Raw genomic sequence first — 19,542 nt, forward strand, 5'->3', positions numbered from 1 at the left:
AGGCAGGAGGTGTTGGTGGCAGAGGGGGGTGGAGGCAGGGGGTGACTAAATAATTTTCTCTTATTATATCGAAAATAACAAAAATATGTTTTTTTACCTTAATATCTCCCTTAAATCACATTGCTTGTAGCCTAAATACTGAAATTTGCACCTAAAATTTTAATTTAGTAACTTTTGTGAAATGCCAGTAAAAAAGTGGCTGCGCCAGTGAATTTCGGGTGTCGTGCCAGTAAATTTCAATCTGGTACAGTAGGTTGGCAACACTGGTCTGGGGTTCAGCTTTGAAGGAAGGGTCCTTTGCCTGGAGTTCAGCTATAAATGAAAAGTCCTGTGAGGAGTTCAATGCCTGACCCTGCAAAGTACAGCTTGTAAAGTCTGTGGAAAGTCATGGTAAATAATAGATAAGCGAACCTCTCTCTCATCTTAGACTTTATTATTAATTCACTTTCCTGATAGCTGTCACGGCTGTACTGTAGAACAGCACGCCTATTGGCCAGGCTAATGTCGCCCTCTCGTGATTTGCCAGAAAACGTTTCATCTTCCTGGCGTGGTCGAGATGATTGGCGTTCTCGCAGCACACGGGTCCTATAGACCGAGACGGCCTTTGCTGATTGGACAGGGCGCGTGTTGGACGCTCCGCCCCCGGCAGTCAGCTGTATGGGGAGAGAGTTGAGTTGTACAGTTCCGTGTTTGGCCGGTCAGAGGGTAACTTACCGGTGATCAGTGTACAGGGGTCTCAGGATGGCTTTACTCCTCCTGCACCAGTTCAAGGCATTACCTGCCGACAAGCAGATCGATACGGTTGGTTTCCTGGATTCCGTGTCTCACCTGCCTGCCTTCTTCGGTAAGTTGTAGACTGATCAGTGTCAGAAAGTCATGGCTATACTTTCCATAGGAGAGACTTCACCGAACCCAGCCTGGGCTTTGTATACTGTATAGGAGGGGTAACCCTGCTAGGCATCGGATGGCCATCATTGCTGCTCATGTCATAGGAGCTGCCCACACACTATACAATCTGATTGTACAATTTGGCTTGTGTAGAGTTGTACGCTCCTGCACTACATGGTAGATCTTGTACAATCCAGATTGTATAGTATATAATCAGCCCAATGGTGGCCATACAATACAATACATGCTTTGATTAATTATCAATTTCTTTCTCATCAGTCTTACTATAGGAAGTGGATTTCAGTTGATAGTTCAAATACGATCATAATTTATGTTTGCCAGCTATTGATTGCCTCTCTGTTGCCACAATGTAATCTTGCAATACAATTGTATTCATGAACAAAGTATGTCAGTGCTAACAATCAATGCAAAACTATTTTCTATTCTGGCCAATCAAGTGAATATTTGCCTGCGGATTTGATTGTTTTATTCAAGTCATGCAATTGATTGGAGGGGGGGAAAGCTTCAAACCATGTATAAGGCACAGGGTACAATCTCATGATCCAAATCTAAAGTTGCGTGTATGGTCAGAGCAGGGTTTGACAAATTTGCTTGCAATCTAGGAGCCAGCTAAAAAAGTTAGGAGCCAGAAAACGCACCCCGTCCCGATGAGCTTGCGCGCAGAAGCGAACACATACGTGAGCAGCGCCCGCATATGTAAACGGTGTTCAAACCACACATGTGAGGTATCGCCGCGATTGGTAGAGTGAGAGCAATAATTCTAGCCCTAGACCTTCTCTGTAACTCAAAACATGCAACCTGTAGATTTTTTTTTTTTTTTAAACGTCGCCTATGAAGATTTTAAAGGGTAAAAGTTTGTCGGCATTCCACGAGCGGATGCAATTTTGAAGCGTGACATGTTGGGTATCAATTTACTCGGCGTAACATTATCTTTCATAATATTAAAAAAAATGGGGATAACTTTACTGTTGTCTTATTTTTTAATTAAAAAAAGTGTAATTTTTTTTTCCCCAAAAAAGTGCGCTTGTAAGACCGCTGCGCAAATACGGCATGACAGAAAGTATTGCAACGATCGCCATTTTATTCTCTAGGGTGTTAGGATAAAAACTATATATAATGTTTGGGGGTTCTAATTAGAGGGAAGAAGATGGCAGTGAAAATAGTGAAAAATTACATTAGAATTGCTGTTTAACTTGTAATGCCTAACATATAATACCAACGGCCACCACCAGATGGCGCCAGCTTACACATCTGGTGGTAATAACTTGTAATACCAATGGCTCACCACCAGATGGCGCCCCCTTCCAAGCCAAGTCGCCAGGACCCTATTTCTAGTCGCCATGGCGACCTGGCGCCCGGGATTTGTTGAGCCCTGGGTCAGAGCAACCCTAAAAGTGACTTGGAGATTTTACATAGTGTTGTTGATGATAGAGAGATATATAATCTCTCTATCTATCTAATTTGGCTTTCTTGATTTTACTTTCATGTGTTTCCATGTATTCCTTTAAAGTCATTGTAAAGTCTCCCCTTTTTGTTTTCCCAATAAAACATACTTACCTGCCCTGGATCAGCCTGGATCCTCCTCATCTCGGGTCCCTCTCTGGTGCCCCCACAGTAAGCAGGTTGCTATGGGGGCACCTGTGCCGTGGCGCAGCTCTGTGTATTCATTCAGTCGTGGAGCGGTTGGCTCCCCCCCCCCCCCCCTCTCCTCATTGGCTAACTGACTTTGACAGCAGTGGACGCCAATGGCGCTGCTGCTGTGTCTCAGCCAATGAGGAGGAAAGTCCTGCATAAGGATGAGCTCCAGCGTGTTCACATGGTACACGTGCAGAGCCCGCCAGGAAGTCGGCGCTAATCACAGCCAGGGAGACCTTTCCCGATTTCTGCAGTCGCGCATCGGGACAATGTCTCCCTCGCTGTGATTAGTGTATTGCCGTACCGACTTCCTGGCGGGCTCTGCACGTGTACCATGCGAACACGCTGGGGCAGCATTGGACATCGCTGGATAGAGATGAGGGCTCAGGTAAGTATTCGGAGGGCTGCTGCACACAGAAGGCCTTTTTATCTTACTGCATGAGGCTGGATTCACACTTGTGCGGTGCGAATTCCAGCTCTCTTATCTCTGCAAAGATAATTCAGCAGATCATCTCCATTTTACCTGCTTATCTGGAGACCTGGGAGAGGGGGGAAGTGTATTGAGGAGGAGAGAAATCCTTATGAGAAATTAACCCATCTGCGAATCAGATGCGTGCCCATAGGAGATAATGGGCCTGAATTTTCACCTGAGCCGCACCGCAATGCCTAGAAAACGCACACGTTTGCATTAAATGCATCGCACATGTGTGAACCAGCCTCATTAAAATCAATGTATTTTATAATGTTATGCGAATTGGATGTGGTTTAAGCAGCACTTTATTCACATAGGTGTGAACCCAGCCTAAAGATACAAAACTTTCTGCCTTTACAACCACTTTGTTGATCTCCAGAAAGCGCCCTTTAATCACATAGCCTCTTACTAGCAGAGTTTAATGGGTTTGAGGCTTAAAGTGATTTTAAAGGATTTTTTTTTTTTTTAATTAACTATGGTATACTTGCCTGCTCTGTGTAATGGTTTTGCAGAGTGGCCCCGATCCTCCCTTCTGGGGGCCCCCAACAGTACTCCTGGCTCCTTGCCGTCTGAGTGCCCCCATAGTGAGCCATTTGCTATGGAGGCACTTGTTCGGGCCCACTCCTGAGCCATGCTGTGTGTCCATTGACACACGAGTGCGACTCAACACAGAAAACTCATTAAGGTAAAAAAAAGTTATAGTCCAGAACTAATTATTATTAACCGCTCCAACCATGCTTCTAACTAACCTGTAATGGGAAGCTGCATATACTTGCCTGTTCTCGGAGTGCTCCAGTCTGGTCATGTGATCTCTCAGCGGCCGTCTTCAGGGGAGAGGAGGGACAGCCAACAATAGATGACCTATGGGTGACATCACCACTCAGCTATTCCATCCATTGTCAGCACTCCTCCCCAGCAGCCCTTCAGGGAGGAGGAAAGAGTGCGGACAATGGATGGAATACCTGAGTGGTGATGTCACCCATAGGTCATCTATTGTTGGCTGTCCCTCCCCCTCCCCTGAAGACGGCCGCTGGGAGCCAATCAGGTGATCTGACCTGAATGCCCCCAAAATAGGTAAGTATAAGAAGCTTCCTTCTACAGGGAAGTTAGAAGGGGGCAGTTTTAGGCTCAAGCAAGTCATACAATGGTTGAAGGAAAGAAAATCGCTTGCTTTCCCCCATCAACGCAGTCAGTGTAGAAGGGGGAATCCCTCTTGCTACGCCTTTGTATTCTGATAGCAGGAGGTTTCTTAGATGTCAGAATACAGTGGCCGCCGCAAGCAGTGATTAAAAAACAAAACAGGCTGGTTGTACTGAAGCCGATCAATGGATCTTACTGAACTTGCCGGATTTTGATTTGTCTATGGCCGGCCATCACTTTAAAGCAGTGTTTCTCAATTCCAGTCCTCAGGCCCCCCCAACAGGTCAGGTTTTCAGGATTTCCCTCAGATGAAAAGGCTGTGGTGATTACTAAGGCAGTGAAACTGATCAAATCACCTGTGCAAAATAATGGAAATCCTGAAAACCTGACCTGTTGGGGGGGCCTGAGGACTGGAATTGAGAAACACTGCTTTAAAGGGTCACTCCACATCAGGGGTAGGCAACCCGGGGCCCTCCAGCTGTTGTGGAACTACATTTCCCATGAGGCATTGCAAGGCTCACAGTTACTCCCAGAGGCATGATGGGACTTAAAGTTCTGCAACAGCCGGAGGGCCCCAGGTTGCCTACCGCTGTTCCACATGATGACAATCCAGAATTGGGTCGTGGCAGGCGAGCTGAATTGGCATCCAGGGTCTGTTTATCTTGCAAGGACTTCAAGGGCGAGGGTCTCTCCATAACTCCTTTGGAGTCTCTCACATTCTGCTGCATTCTTAGTGGAAACAAATCTGTAGAGATGTTCTGGCAGCATCTTTATGTACCAGTTGAACTTTGAGCCATGGGTGGCCTTGTTGGCACCGGACCTCCTTTAATCTGAAAATATTTGGCCAAACAGGGATTGCGTCTGATCTGATGCAGTTGCTGTGGGTGCCAGCTGTCGCAATGCCATAGCTGCAGTGGAGATTCCTCCATTCACACTGTTTAGCATGGCTGAAATGAGAGAAATCCTAGAGAGTGTGTGGCCAGTCCACTGGCCAGCCTTATGGTAGCCATACATGCTTTGGTTTTTATATCTGATATCTTTATTATCTGTGTTGCTCAAAGTGATCACATCTGCAAACGGATGGATTGTAACACTTGTGGTCCATACTGATGGTTTACACCTTTTATTGATGGTGTACAGCCCTAATCAACCATGTGAATGAAGCTAAAGACTTCCTGGTAATGTCATCAGACAATTTCCTTATTTACATCAGTGGGTGTGCGTTTATGGTTTGTATAACTTGCACCCACTGGTGTGTTTTGTGTTGTAACATTGCATCAGGTTGCTTCTACACATCGCATAATTTTTTTTTTTTTTAAATCTTTATTGAAATATTACATCTCATTCAACTTTTATCCATTGCAGTACATTACTGCTGTTAGAAATCCTGGGGCCCTGTACATCCCAATTGGCTGGCTGCAGAGAGCCACACAGGGCATCCTTCTGTAATTGCCCCTCTGCCTGATCACACCAATTCCCTCTGCTGTTTGCCCCCCCCCCCCCCCCCGAGTGTCTGGGCCCCCTACATGGGGACCAGCGGCCCTGGGTGTACTGTGTCGCAACACACTGCATTCAGATGCAACCATGAGTTTGGTGGTCTCAGCCCGGCTCCCGGTGGGTGTGCTATGCGAGGTAAGCCTGCGCTTAGTATGCCCACCCCCCTCCCACAAAAACCACCACACTTGCACGCACTCGAAATTGGGTTAACATGCACGCACTTTGACCACGCGGTCTCTAAAAAGAGAGGCGAAGGACTAACTGGGCTGGTTGAGCGGGCTAGATCCTCTCACTCCCTTATAGGGAGTCCCTCTGCCCCGTTGGGCTTCAAAGAGGAGCAGGTAGGGCGGGCTGTGTGGGAGGACTCCCTCACACACCCGCCATTGCCACCCCGGGCATGGAGAAAGGTGGCAGATTGCCTCTGGGGGAGGCCTGCCTAATCCCAACTCCTGCAGTCCGGCTCCTCTCTCAAGTACACGCACAAAATACACTTAAAAACAAAAAAAACTAAGAAATGCAACCTGTTCTAACTTTCGACTAACACCAATGCAGTATGTTAGACACAAGGTAAATTGCCTCGTCTCTGTTCATAATAGGACTAGTGTGAATGAGCCCTAGACCTATTCGACTTATGTGGCGGCAGGGGAGTAAATACAAGTGGTTGAGCCACTAAATCTAACAATGGCTGGAGGGGATTGTACACCTGCTGCGACAAAAAATAAAACCCCCTGTTGGTGTTTTTCGGGCAGTACCCCCACCGAATGTGACCCATTGAAGTGAATAGAGCCATAGCTGCAATGCCAGCAGTTGTGGTGTGCGTTTTACAGGGTTAGAGCAGAAGGTGCCGATCTGCCTGTCAAATACCCTCCTCAAAACCTATCGCTTGCAGAAGGTGACACAAATGTAAATGAGACCTAAAAGTTGTTTTAATGTTGGACTTTCTCTTCTACATTTCACCTTGATACATTTGTCTGATTTCATTCAATGTAATGGTGGTATAAGTTGGCGCATCATCCGATCACAAGACTTTCATTGTGTCAGATGTGGAACAATAACGTGTTACTGGTGTGTTGGAGTGAATGGCACCGCTGTATAGATTGCACTGTTGTGTCTGGAAATCTCCACAATGTGACAGTCCTTTCTTCTGGTCTGATGACTTTTTTTTTTTTTTTTTTTTTTTTAAGCATTTGTAATATAAGGTACAAAACAAAGCCTATTGGGCACACATAGAAGAACATAGAAAATAAAATAAAAATAAAACGTGCTGAGCACAACTATTTGGTTTGATTTGTTCTATATCGAGGGCCCATACAATCGATTCAGAGGTGTATTCTTCTTCCTTCTCTTTCCAGTACATCAAAGTAGAAATGTCACAGACCATATTTATGCACTAAATATTTTACCCTATGCATAATAACTTGTAGAGCTGGAAACCAACTTAGTCACAGATTACTCCATCATTGGCAATTATTCAAGTCATTCTGAAATAATTACAATAAACGGTTAAGGTGTAACATTTTGGCTGCTATGACTATAGGAGATGAGAGATCGTGGTTCCCAGCTCGTAGGAACTCACACCCTCTCTCTCCTTACAGAACTGGGGTGTGTGTTTGCACACACACACAGACATCCCTGTTCTGCCTCTCGTGGCCGGCATTCATCGTGACCACCAGCCACGAGCATCGGCACCCCTGCTGTGATGCTCATGGCCAGGGGTCACGATGAATGCCGGCCACACGTGGGCAGAACAGGGACGTGTGTGTAAACACACACACACACACACACACACACACACACACACACACACACACACACACACACACACACACACACACACCCCAGTTCTGTGAGGAGAGATTGTGAGTTCCTAAGAGCTAGGAACCACAATCTCTCATCTCCTATAGTCAGTCCTATCCCCCACAGTTAGAACACACATAGGGAACACAGTTAACCCCTTCCCTGCCAGTGACATTTACACAGTAATCAGTGCATTTCTATTCCGCTTAAAGAAACCGACGTATAGCTATGACGGTTCGTGCCGACCTGCCGCAGTATAATTACGGTGAGGAGAGGAAGCATGAAAGCAGAACTTCCCTTTTTGGGTGAAGTTCTGTTGTGTTTTTTTTTTTTTTTTTTCTGCACAGATGCTAAATTCTGTTTTTTTTTTTTTTTTTTTTTTTTTTTTCACTTTTTAGTAGTCGATGTAGCATCTTAAAATCACAGATTTAATGGTGAAGTTAGTTTGTGTTAAAGTTGATTTTTCCAGAAACATATATATTAAAAAAAGATAAGGCCGACCTCAATGCTCTGTCTAATTGGGTAACTAAGTGGCAGATGAGGTTTAATGTTGATAAATGTAAAGTGCAGCACTTGGGGGCTAAGACCTTTCTTGTATTAAAGGGATTGTAAAGGAATTTTTTTTTCCCCCTATATAGCTTCCTTTACCTTAGTGCAGTCCTCCTTCACTTACCTCATCTTTCAATTTTGCTTTTAAATGTCCTTATTTCTTCTGAGAAATCCTCACTTACTGTTCTTCTGTCTGTAACTCCACACAGTAATTCAAGGCTTTCTCCCTGGTGTGGAGAAAGCCTCTTGAGGGGGCAAGCAGGAGGGTCAGGACGCTCTGATAGAGAAAGGAGCTGTGTGTTAGTGGGTGTCCTGACACTCCTGCTCGCCCCCTCAAGAGGCTCTCTCCACACCAGGGAGAAAGCCTTGCATTACGGTGTGGAGTTACAGACAGAAGAACAGGAAGTGAGGATTTCTCAGAAGAAATAAGGACATTTAAAAGCAAAATGGAAGGATGAGGTAAGTGAAGGAGGACTGCACTAAGGTAAAGGAAGCTATTTAGGGAAAACATTTTTTACCTTTACAACCCCTTTAAGAGAGGTATGGACTCCAGAGAGAGATATAATTTTGCGCCTGTTCAAATCATTAGTAAGACCTCATCTGGAATATGCAGTTCAGTTTTGGACACCAGTTCACAAAAAAGATATCGGGAAACTGGAGAAAGTGCAGAGAAGGACAACCAAACTGATAAGAGGCATGGAGGAACTCGGCTATGAGGAAAGATTAGAAGAACTGAATTTATTCACTCTTGAGAAGAGGAGATTAAGGGGGGATATGATCAACATGTACAAATATATAAGTGGTCCATATAGCAAACTTTTTTTGTTGAGTTATTCACTATAAGGTCATCACAGAGGACAAGGAGGAATGCCTAGAGGGAAAAAAATATTTAACCACTTACCCCCCGGACCATATTGCTGCCCAAAGACCAGAGTACTTTTTGCGATTCGGGACTGCGTCGCTTTAACAGACAATTGCGCGGTCGTGCGACGTGGCTCCCAAACAAAATTGGCGTCCTTTTTTTTCCCACAAATAGAGCTTTCTTTTGGTGGTATTTGATCACCTCTGCGTTTTTTATTTTTTGCGCTATAAACAAAAATAGAGCGACAATTTTGAAAAAAATGAATATTTTTTACTTTTTGCTGTAATAAATATCCCCCAAAAATATATAAAAAAACATTTTTTTTTCCTCAGTTTAGGCCGATACGTATTCTTCTACATATTTTTCGTAAAAAAAAATCGCAATAAGCGTTAATTGATTGGTTTGCGCAAAAGTTATAGCGTTTACAAAATAGGGGGTATTTTTATGTCATTTTTATTCATATATATTTTTTACTAGTAATGGCGGCGATCAGCGATTTTTTTTTTTTTTTTTTTTTTTTTTTTTTTTTTTTTTTTTTTTTTTTTGCCCCGCCGGGCACACGCACGGGAGTCGGGGGCGAGCGGGGGGCACGCGCGCGCCCCTAGTGGCGGCTGAGAGAGAGGACATTATACTACGTGCTCTCGCCCAGCCGAGCCGACCTGCCGACGTAGAACGGCGGTGCGCGGTCGGCTAGTGGTTAATCTCCAAATACGGAAAGGTTTCTTCACAGAAAGAGCAGTGAAAATGTGGAGTAGACTCCCTCCAGAGTTGGTTCTGTCCAGCTCAGTAGATTATTTAAAAGGGTGTTCCAGGCATTTTTAATGTTTATTTAAAGTCAGCAGCTACAAAAAGTGTAGCTGCTGGCTTTTAATAAACATGCACTCACCTGCACCACGTTCCAGCGCCGGCCGGAGCTCCGCTCCTCCCACCCCCCCACTCTCCGGTTGGCGTCCTCATTGGTACTGTTGGTACCCAGCCGTGACAGCTTCCAGCTTCACGGCCGGGCACTCACTGCGCATGCGTGAGCTGCGCTATCTGATGGGACAGGCGATCGCCTGGGACCTGTCACGTGTCTCAGGCGATCGCCTACAGGGAGGAACCGCCAAAAGGCGATATGATGTATTGCCTTAGCAGCCCCTCGGCGGAAGGAGGAAGTGGGACCGGATGTCCCACTCCTCCTGAAGCCCCCACTCCCCCCCCCCCCTCAAAAAAAATTACAATGTGGCATTTAAGGGGGCAAGGAGTGGATTGAGCGGAAGTTCCACTTTTGGGTGGAACTCCGCTTTTAAAAAAGGCCTGGATTATTACTGGATATTAACATTTATAGGTAAAGTTGATCCAGAGAAAAGCCTCTCGGGGATCAAGAAGGATGTTTTTCCCCTGCTGTAGCAAATTGGATCATGCTCTGCTGGGGTTTTTCGACTTCCTCTGGATCAACTGTGGGTATAGGATTGTGTATATGAGATTGTATGATGTAATTTTTTTGTGGAACTAGATGGACTTTTTAACCTGACTAACTATGTAATCTACAAAACTTGTTGATATCAAGCTAATAGACAAATCTTTAGGAAGAACCTTTGCACTGTGGTTTGCATCCACACACACTTTTGTGCCTTGAGGCTCACTATGGTAAAGTTTATCTTGAGGCCTTTTTTTTTCTCTTAAAATTTCTACTGCCGACCATGAGAATTATGCTTTTTCTGTTTTACCACTATGGTGCTTTCACACTGGAGTGAATGGAGCCGCTCTTTCAGGGCGCTCTGCAGGCGCTGTTTTTAGTGTTCTAGCGCCTGAAAAGCACCTCAGTGTGAAAGGGGTCTAAGTTCTTCCATTTAAAGATTACCTGTCATTTCCGATCCATCGTGGCAGCGCCTGTTGGCGGGCATCCACTCACCTTCTGCTGCCAAGGTCCCTCACCTTGTTGTGTCGCATTCATTAAAGTGAAGGGGATTGTCGGTGAGTCAACAGCGGGTCGGAGGAGGAGGAGCTGCTGCGGGACAGAAAGGACAGTTGCTCTTTAACCACTTTAATACCAGGCACTTTCGTTCCTTCCTGCCCAGGACAATTTTCAGCTTTCTGCGCTGTTGCACTTTGACAATTACGCGGTCATACAACACTGTGCCCTGGGGACTGATGGGCACTGATGAGCTACTGACAGGCATTACTAATTGGCACATTTATGGGCACTGACAGGTGCTGATGGGCAGTGATTGGCAGCTGATGGGCACCCCTGGGGGGGCTGCACTGATAATCAATGTACTGATTATCAACGCACCCCCGCCAGAGCCGCCAATTGGCTCTTGCTGTCGGCGTGAACCAAGGAAAGCCATTTATCAGCACTTTCTGGTTCAATTGATTTGGTCACAGCTGATCACATGGTAAGAAGGCATGGTAAATAAAATCCATCCTGACAGATTCACATGTAGGTATGATAAATGCGGTACTTTTGAGTCTGAACTGTTTATAGGCATAGTGACTAAGGCATTAATGGCTGGCTCATCCCTTTTTAATTATTATCACAAATTTCCTTTGCAGGCACAACACCCACAACCTTTAACTTCCATGTTGTTAATGTAAGGGACAATATAGTCCCTTCGGAGACACAATGACATCGGCGCCATGTGAATGTGAGCAATGTGCCACCCATGCCTATAGAAATTCCTCACTGTGGCCAAAGGACGCTACACAGAATGTCATTGTAATTACTGGATTAGAATAAAAAAAAAATGTATTTTACATTCCAGCAGGAATGGAATTTATCCTCTATCAGTGGTTCTCAACCATCTAGTGCCGTGACCCCTTGATAACATTTCCAAAGTTGTGGGGACCCCCCAACAGTAAAATTATTTTCGTAGCATGGGTTGTCGGCACCCAAGGCAAGACGTAATTTGTGCCCCAACCCACGGACATTTAGCACTCGCTGAGTCCCTTCCACTTGTACAGTATTAAAACCCCTTCTGGTGCATTTTAGGATGTCCCAAACGCTCTTTTGTTCTCCTTTCTTTCCCTTTCATCTATCGCTGTCCTATTTATTTATTCTCCCCCCCCCCCCCCCCCCTCTCTAGCCATCCTTTTTGTTCTTTTCTTCTTTCTGTGCTTTTTCTTTATTCCACCCTCTTTTCTTCTCCCTTCCATGTATTCTCCATTTTTTTTTTCCTTCTCTTACTCCTTGGTGGGGGGGAATGGGATGAGTGGCAGTGCTGGCAGGGAGTTGGGATGAGTGGCAGTGCTGGCAGGGAGTTGGGATGAGTGGCAGTGCTGGCAGGGAGTTGGGATGAGTGACAGTGCTGGCAAGTAGTTGGGATGAGTGGCAGTTTGGCAGAGTGGCAGTGCTGGTGGGATCAGTGGCAGTCCTGGGGGGAGTTGGGATGAGTGGCAGTGCTGGTGGGATCAGTGGCAGTGCTGGGGGGAGTTGGGATGAGTGGCAGTGCTGGTGGGATCAGTGGCAGTGGTGGGGGGAGTTCTGATCGGCCAACTCAGGTGTTCTTGATCAAGGTCATCTACTGATCTGATAATTGTGGTGGGGACTTACAATGGCAACTATAATCACAGGTAGTGTTAGTCACTGTGTCTCTGGCTATGTGGTGTCTCATAGCAGTGACACCTATGCCGAAATCAGGAGATAGGGACCCACTTCACATTCCTCACCAGTCAGCTGATCTCTAGTCTTTGCCCCTCAGCCAACCTGTAAACAGAATGGGCGGCTGTGGGCTTCAGGCACAGCCCTGCTGGGTGGCTACAAAAAGGCTGGGAAAGCAGCGCGGGCTTCAGGAACAGCCCAGGATATGGTGACCCCTGGCAAATCGTCATTTGACCCCCGAGGGGGTCCCGACCCCCCCAGGTTGAGAACTGCTGCTCTATATTATTATACAGAAGACAATGGGGTGTCGGTGGTGTTTGGAAGAAGGTTATTTTTAGAAACTGATAAGCTGTGGAATGTTTTTTACTACATAGGTAATAATGGCAACTACATGGACATCTTCCTCATAATACAGGAAAAATAAACTGTTGCCTCGTACACACGACCAGTTCTCCTGTCAGGAAAACTGCCATGACCGCTTTTGGCCGGGAAAACTGGCCATGTATACACTGCTCCATGGCAGTTTTCCAGACCGAAAAACCGACGGGAAAAATGAGAACATCTTGTGGTTTTTTTTTTTTTTCCTGCCGGCAAACACTGCGATGGAGCATACACGCGTCCGGGTTTCTCGGCCCAAGCTCTCATGGCAGTTTTCCTGCCAGGAAAACTGGCCGTGCGTAGGGGGGAAAAAAAGCTGCTGAGCTGGTTCTCTGCTTTCCCCTCGGTAAAAAGTCAGCCGGGAAACCCGTACGTGTGTACGGGGCATTTCTCTGTTCCTTAGGAATTGGATTGCCATTGCAGGGCCTATTTTTGTCAGCAGTTGCCCAGGCGGTTTTGCAGTTGATAAAGTAGAGAGACCTCAGTAGAAGGGGGGCTAGTACCTATTTCCATTTTTGTGCCTAGAGTTCAGCTTTAACCACTTGCCCACCGGGGCACTTTTACCCCCTTCCTGCCCAGGACGATTTTTGGCTTTCAGCGCTGTTTTACTTTGACAATTGTGTGGTCATACACTATACCCAAACAAATGTTTTCATCTCTGTGTGGGGGGGGGGGGGGAAAGGTCTTTCTTCTGGTGGTATTTAATCGCCACTGTTTAGCAAAAAAAAAAAATCGAAATTGTTTCTTTTATTTTTTCATAGTTTGTTATAAACGTTTGCAAGCAGGTAATTTTTTTATTCTCTCTCTTTCCTTATGTGCGCTGATGGGGCAGCACTGGTGGGTCTGCACTGATAATTGGGCTCTTTCCTTCCCCATTTTAGTCCTTTTCTTATTTATACTGTAAGGCCCCTTTCACCCGGGTGTCTGTTCTGCCGCAGAGAAAAGAGTGTTTTTTATTTTGAAATTCAGAGAATCCTGGCACAGCGTTCACCTGCAGTTGTACATTGCGATTTAGCTGTGTTTACGTGCGGCTGCGTTTGGAACATTCTTGCCATTTCTAATGTGCTTCCTGTTTTTCTTTCCTTGTTGCCGCTGCTTTCTGCAGGTGAAATGGTACACTGCGGTTATGTGCGGATAGCTGCGACAAATCGGTCCTGGACGCAGTCAAATGATTTTTTTTCTGTCCACACCAAACCCCATGTAACGAAACTGTTGCTAAACGCAGTGTGTGAATAGGAGTGTCAATAACTTTACATTGACACCCACAGGGGGTCGCGGATGTCATTGTGATTTGGGTGCGATGCGGGAACCCAGCACAGAAATCGCACTGGTTCCCACATTGCACAAGTAAATGCAGTTCTGACTGGCACGACACATTGGAAAATCATCTGCCACATGAGTATAATCGCCCCAATGCCACAGGAGATATACACATTGCCCTGTTAAGCCCCTTTTACACTTGTACAACTTTTCCTACGACTTTGGACATCAGAGTTGCATGACAAGTCGTACGCCTTAAAATGCTTGTAAAATCCTATACTCCACTCTATTACAGTAGTATATAATGTACAATGTATGTGTTTCTGTAATATAATTTTACCAAATGCCTTTGTTATAGCGCTGCTCTGCGCTTCTGTGACCCGCCAGAGCGCTACTCCCCGCATTTATATTACAGAAACGCGCATATTGTACATTATATACTACTGTAATAGCATGGATTATAGGCGTTTCCAAGCAATTTAAACTTTAAAACTTTAAACTTAAGGCTTATTTTCAGGGTAGGGCTTATATTGCAGCCCTCTTGGAAAATAATGCTAGGTCTTATTTTCTCAAGTCGTCTTCCAGGACGGCACCTTGAGAGTAGACTGGCTCCACCTGACAGGAAACACAATCAGAAAGAGGTTCAAAAGCCCCGCCCCTCCCCGTGTACCTCAGTTATTGATTGTGTTTCCCACCAGTTAAACAGTTTGTTATTTTTTATCAGACCTAAGGCCTGGGGCTGGTGGTCCCCCTCCGGGTACTGAGCAGTGGGTCCTGGGGGCCGTCCCTGCCTCAGCTTAAAGGTGTAATGCCTGTCCCGGGGGGTTTTCCCCGTGTGATAGGGGGGGGGGAGGAAGATTGCAAACAATACCCCCCCTTCTTTCCTTTCTGTAGGAATCCCTGGGATAGTGGCTATTCCAGTACTCCTATGTGGCCATGTTCCCTCTCCTCCAGGACCCCTTACCTGCTGGGCGGGTGTGAGGGCTTCCTCAGCGTGGCTCCGGTGTACTGTCCTCCCGGGGACATTTTCGAATGGAGCCAGCAGTCGACGCCGCGTCACAGGCGGCGCGCGGTGATGACGAAGTTCCGCTTCCGGTCTTCACCAAAATGGCGGCCGCCAGCGGCGTCGGCTCCTCGCTGTTCTCACTGCAGCAAGGAGGAGAGTGGCGCCTACACGACTTCGCTATGGAGCGCGAGGATCGTTCGCTAGCAGCCGCTGCCGAGGACACCACCAAGGGTGAGTCTGCCTCAGAATGTCAGGGGGGCATATTGGACTGGGTCCTCTCCCTCCCCCCCCCCCCCCCCTCTCCTCTCCTCTCCTCTCACACTTGATGTTTGAACTGTGATATATTTTTTCTCTCCCCTTACAGGGGAGGAGGTTTCTGCCCAGGGGGAAGCTGCTATTCTCTCCCTAAAACACACTTCCAAAACCAAGAGGTGTGGTAACTGTAGCATTAAGCTGGCTGCAGATTACTCCAAACTTCTTTGTGCCAAATGCATACAAAAATTGACAGCAAAGGAAACTTCCCTGATTATGAAAGAATTCCTAGCTGTCCAATCCCAAATGCTCTCCACATTAAAGGAATTTAAGGACACCTTAAAAAATAGGGATCCTGAGCCCATAGCAGCCGGCCCCTCTTCTCAAGAGAGCTCATCCACCCCAGTGCCACGAGTTTCCAGGGCTAGGGAGTCTCTCCTATCTGACACCGAAGATTCAGAGGCTCCAGAAGATGGGGTAGTTGATAGTCATTCTGAGGATGAGGATGCCAGATCAGGCAAATATATTTTTTCTACAGATGACATGGGGGGTCTGCTGTCTGCTGTCTATGCCTCTGAGGGGATCCAGCAGCCAGCAGAGCTGGTGTCACCTCAGGACAGAATGTACCAGGGTTTAGCTAAACCCCAGCCAAAGGTTATCCCAGTCCATCAGTCACTTAAAGATATAGTTCTGAGGGAATGGGCTGAGCCTGAAAAGAAACTACTAAGGTACAAGACCTGGAAGAGGCGCTGTCCCTTTAAGGAGGAGTTAGAAAATACTTTGTTTAAAACTCCTAAACTAGATGCATCTCTAGCCCAACTCTCCAGGCAGTCTGACCTCTCGTTTGAAGATGCAGGAAACTTAAAGGATTCCTTAGACAGGCGGGCAGACACCTCCCTTCGCAGGGCCTGGGAGGCTAATACGGCCGCCCTTGGACCCGCTTTAGCCTCTTCCTGCATCGCTAGGAATGCAGATACCTGGTTAACCAGACTTCTGGAGCATGTACCTCAGACCTCCAAGTTTAAAGAAATTAGAGATTCTCTTACAGTCATAGGCAGTGCGGTTGCCTATCTTGCAGACGCATCGATTGAAACAGTCCGATCCTCTGCTAAGACGGGTGCTCTCGTCAACGCCGCCAGAAGGGCGGTATGGCTCAAGACGTGGGAAGGTGATCTTGCTTCCAAGACCCGTCTATGTGCCCTGCCCTTTGAAGGTACTCTTCTCTTTGGGGCAGGACTTGATCAAGCTCTAACTAGGGCCTCAGAAAAGGGGAAACGGTTCCCCCCAAAACCTAGACCTAACAGGAGAAGATTTTTTCGAGGCCCCCAGAATAAAAACCGACCTTCTGACCGAAGATCGGCCTTTAATAAGCGTTGGATCGCGGGAAAGGATAAGCCAAAAGGGGGTATCCTTTTCCCCGATCCCAAACCCGCAGGTAAGGACTCCAAGTGACTTAAGAGTCGGGGGAAGACTCTCCCAATTTTTTCCAGCCTGGGAGAGTATAACACGGAGTCCTCACATTCTGCAAATAGTGAGGGAGGGTTACAGATTGGAATTCCGACAACTTCCCCCCCCAATATTTCTCCTCACTCATCTACCCCAAGATCCCCTCAAGGCAGCTGCCCTTCTGGGAAGTGTCACAGATCTAGCTCAGCAGGCAGTCATAATCCCAGTTCCGCCAGGACAACAGGGTCAGGGGGTGTACTCACATATTTTCATGGTGCCCAAACCTTCGGGGAAATTCCGATTGATCATAAATTTAAAACTTTTAAATACCTTTCTCCTCTACAAGAAATTCCGCATGGAAAACATTTACAGTCTCAAGGGACTGTTGTTAGAAGGAGTCTTTATGGTAACCATAGACTTGAGGGACGCCTACCTCCATGTCCCAGTCTTCAGGGACCATCAAAGGTTCCTCCGATTTGCCATTGCCTCCCCTCAGGGGATTCAGCACTGGCAGTTCACCGCACTCCCCTTTGGTCTGGCCTCCAGCCCAAGGGTTTTCACGAAGGTCCTGGCAGAGGTGGTCGCCTTTCTACATCTGAAAGGGATCTCCCTTGTCCCCTACCTGGACGACCTACTGCTTTTCAACCCCAGCCGAGAACTCCTTCTCTCGGATCTGGCCACCGTCCTGACTACTCTGGAATCTTTGGGATGGATTGTAAACAGAGAAAAATCTTCTCTCCTCCCAGAACAGAGAAAAATGTATCTGGGATTCCTGATAGATTCCATAGAGAAAAAGCTGGTTCTTCCAGAGGACAAGATCCAGAGACTCGGGTCAGTGGTCAGGTCCGTCATGGGGTCAATAGAAATTTCCCTCAGACAGATCATGAGGTTACTGGGACTGATGACCTCATGCATCCCAGCGGTCCCATGGGCCCAGCTTCATTACAGATCCCTGCAGGCCTTCCTGCTCTCCTCCTGGGACGGGAAGGACTCATCCCTAGACTCCAGGGTCAGCATCCCGGAGTCAGTAAAATGCACACTGGGGTGGTGGCTCATTCCTCAGAATTTGGAGGAAGGCCTCCCATGGAACCAGACAAATCCTCTCAGGATAACCACGGATGCCAGCTCCTGGGGGTGGGGAGCCCACATGTCGGGTCTCCAGGCCCAGGGGTGCTGGGATCGACAACAGAGCAGGTCCTCTTCCAACTTCCGCGAATTATTAGCGGTCGGGAAGGCCTTGGAGGCGTTCGAGGAGAGAGTCATAAACCAAGAAATACAGATTCTCTCCGACAACGCAACCACGGTGGCGTTCATAAATCACCAGGGAGGCACCAGGTCCCGTTCCCTCCTAAGGCTGTCCTTAGAAATTCTGAGTTGGGCAGAACAGAGAGTCCTCTCCCTTTCAGCAATCCACATCAGGGGAGTCCTAAACTTAGAAGCGGACTTTCTAAGCCGCCAACCCATCCTCCAGGGGGAGTGGGAATTAAATCGAGAAGTCTTCGACTGGGTTCGACATCGTTTCGGCAACCCAGAGATAGACCTCTTCGCGAACAGGAAGAACAGGAAGGTAGAAAGGTTCTTCTCCCTCTCCCGGGATCAGGGATCGGAGGGTGTGGATGCGTTGGCCCAGGCCTGGACATTTCAGCTGGCCTATGCTTTCCCTCCCCTGAGTCTGATCCCAAGGGTCCTACAGAAACTGAGTCGCTCACGGGGGAAGCTGATCCTGATCGCTCCCCAGTGGCCCAAAAGAGCTTGGTTCCCAATGTTAGAACGTTGGTCAGTTCTTCCTCCCCTTCCTCTCCCGGTCCGAGTGGACCTTCTGCGGCAGGGACCGATCTTTCACCCAGAGCCCGACTTTTTCAGTCTGACGGCCTGGTACTTGAGAGGTGGAACCTGCAGCGGAGAGGTTGTTCGGAGAAGGTAATAAATACCCTTTTGGCTAGTCATAAGGAGGTCACTAGGAAAATCTATGCTAAGACCTGGGGGTTTTTTTCACGCTGGTGTGCAGCCAGGCAAGCCCCACTACCTGAAATATCTGTCATCCTGGAATTTCTCCAGGAAGGAGTTGATCTAGGACTAGCCACAAGAACCTTAAGAGTACAGGTAGCCGCCTTGTCCTACTTTTTAGACAAGAGGCTGGCCCTGGATCCGCTGATCAAGCGATTCCTGTCGGCTAGGGATAGGTTATCCCCTATTCAAATCTCCAGGGTTCCCCCCTGGGACCTCACCTTGGTTCTAGACCATCTATCCAAACCTCCGTTTGAACCGATAGACAGCATTCCGGTTAGGCTGTTGACATTTAAATTCTCCTTTCTTCTGGCTATTACTACGGCCAAAAGAATAGGAGACATGCAGGCGCTCTCAATCAAAGAGCCTTATTTTCGTCTTTTTGAAGACAGGGTAGTCCTAAGTCAGGATCCCCTGTACCTACCTAAGGTGGCAACGAAATTTCATAGGTCACAAGAAATTATTCTTCCTTCATTTTGCGCAAATCCACAGAACGAAAGGGAAGAGACCTTCCACTGTTTGGATGTAAGACGCTGTTTGTTAAGTTATTTGGAAAGGGTGAGCGAGTTCAGACGCTCATCTCACTTGCTAATTAATTTTTCAGGACAGAAAAAGGGTTGCCAAGCATCTAGAGCCTCTATATCTAGGTGGATAAGACAGGCAATTTCATTAGCATACATTAAAGCTGGCAAAACAGTACCTAAAGTCAAGGCACATTCCACGAGATCTATAGCAACCTCCTGGGCAGAGAG

The 19,542-nt window shown here is 47.0% G+C and overlaps 1 protein-coding gene across 1 annotated transcript in view; it reads left to right on the plus strand.

The window, feature by feature from the left end:
- Window positions 1-561: 561 nt before the first annotated feature.
- The window catches only part of LOC120937999 (glycolipid transfer protein), an 84,976-nt gene continuing 65,995 nt past the window's right edge, over window positions 562-19,542 (plus strand). The window contains exon 1 of the mRNA XM_040351632.1: window positions 562-844. Within this exon, the coding sequence (XP_040207566.1) occupies window positions 742-844 (103 nt within the window). The 5' untranslated portion in view covers window positions 562-741. The remainder of the gene's footprint in view (window positions 845-19,542) is intronic.

This window comes from Rana temporaria, chromosome 1 (genome assembly GCF_905171775.1).
Source record: "Rana temporaria chromosome 1, aRanTem1.1, whole genome shotgun sequence".
Classification (NCBI taxonomy): domain Eukaryota; kingdom Metazoa; phylum Chordata; class Amphibia; order Anura; family Ranidae; genus Rana; species Rana temporaria.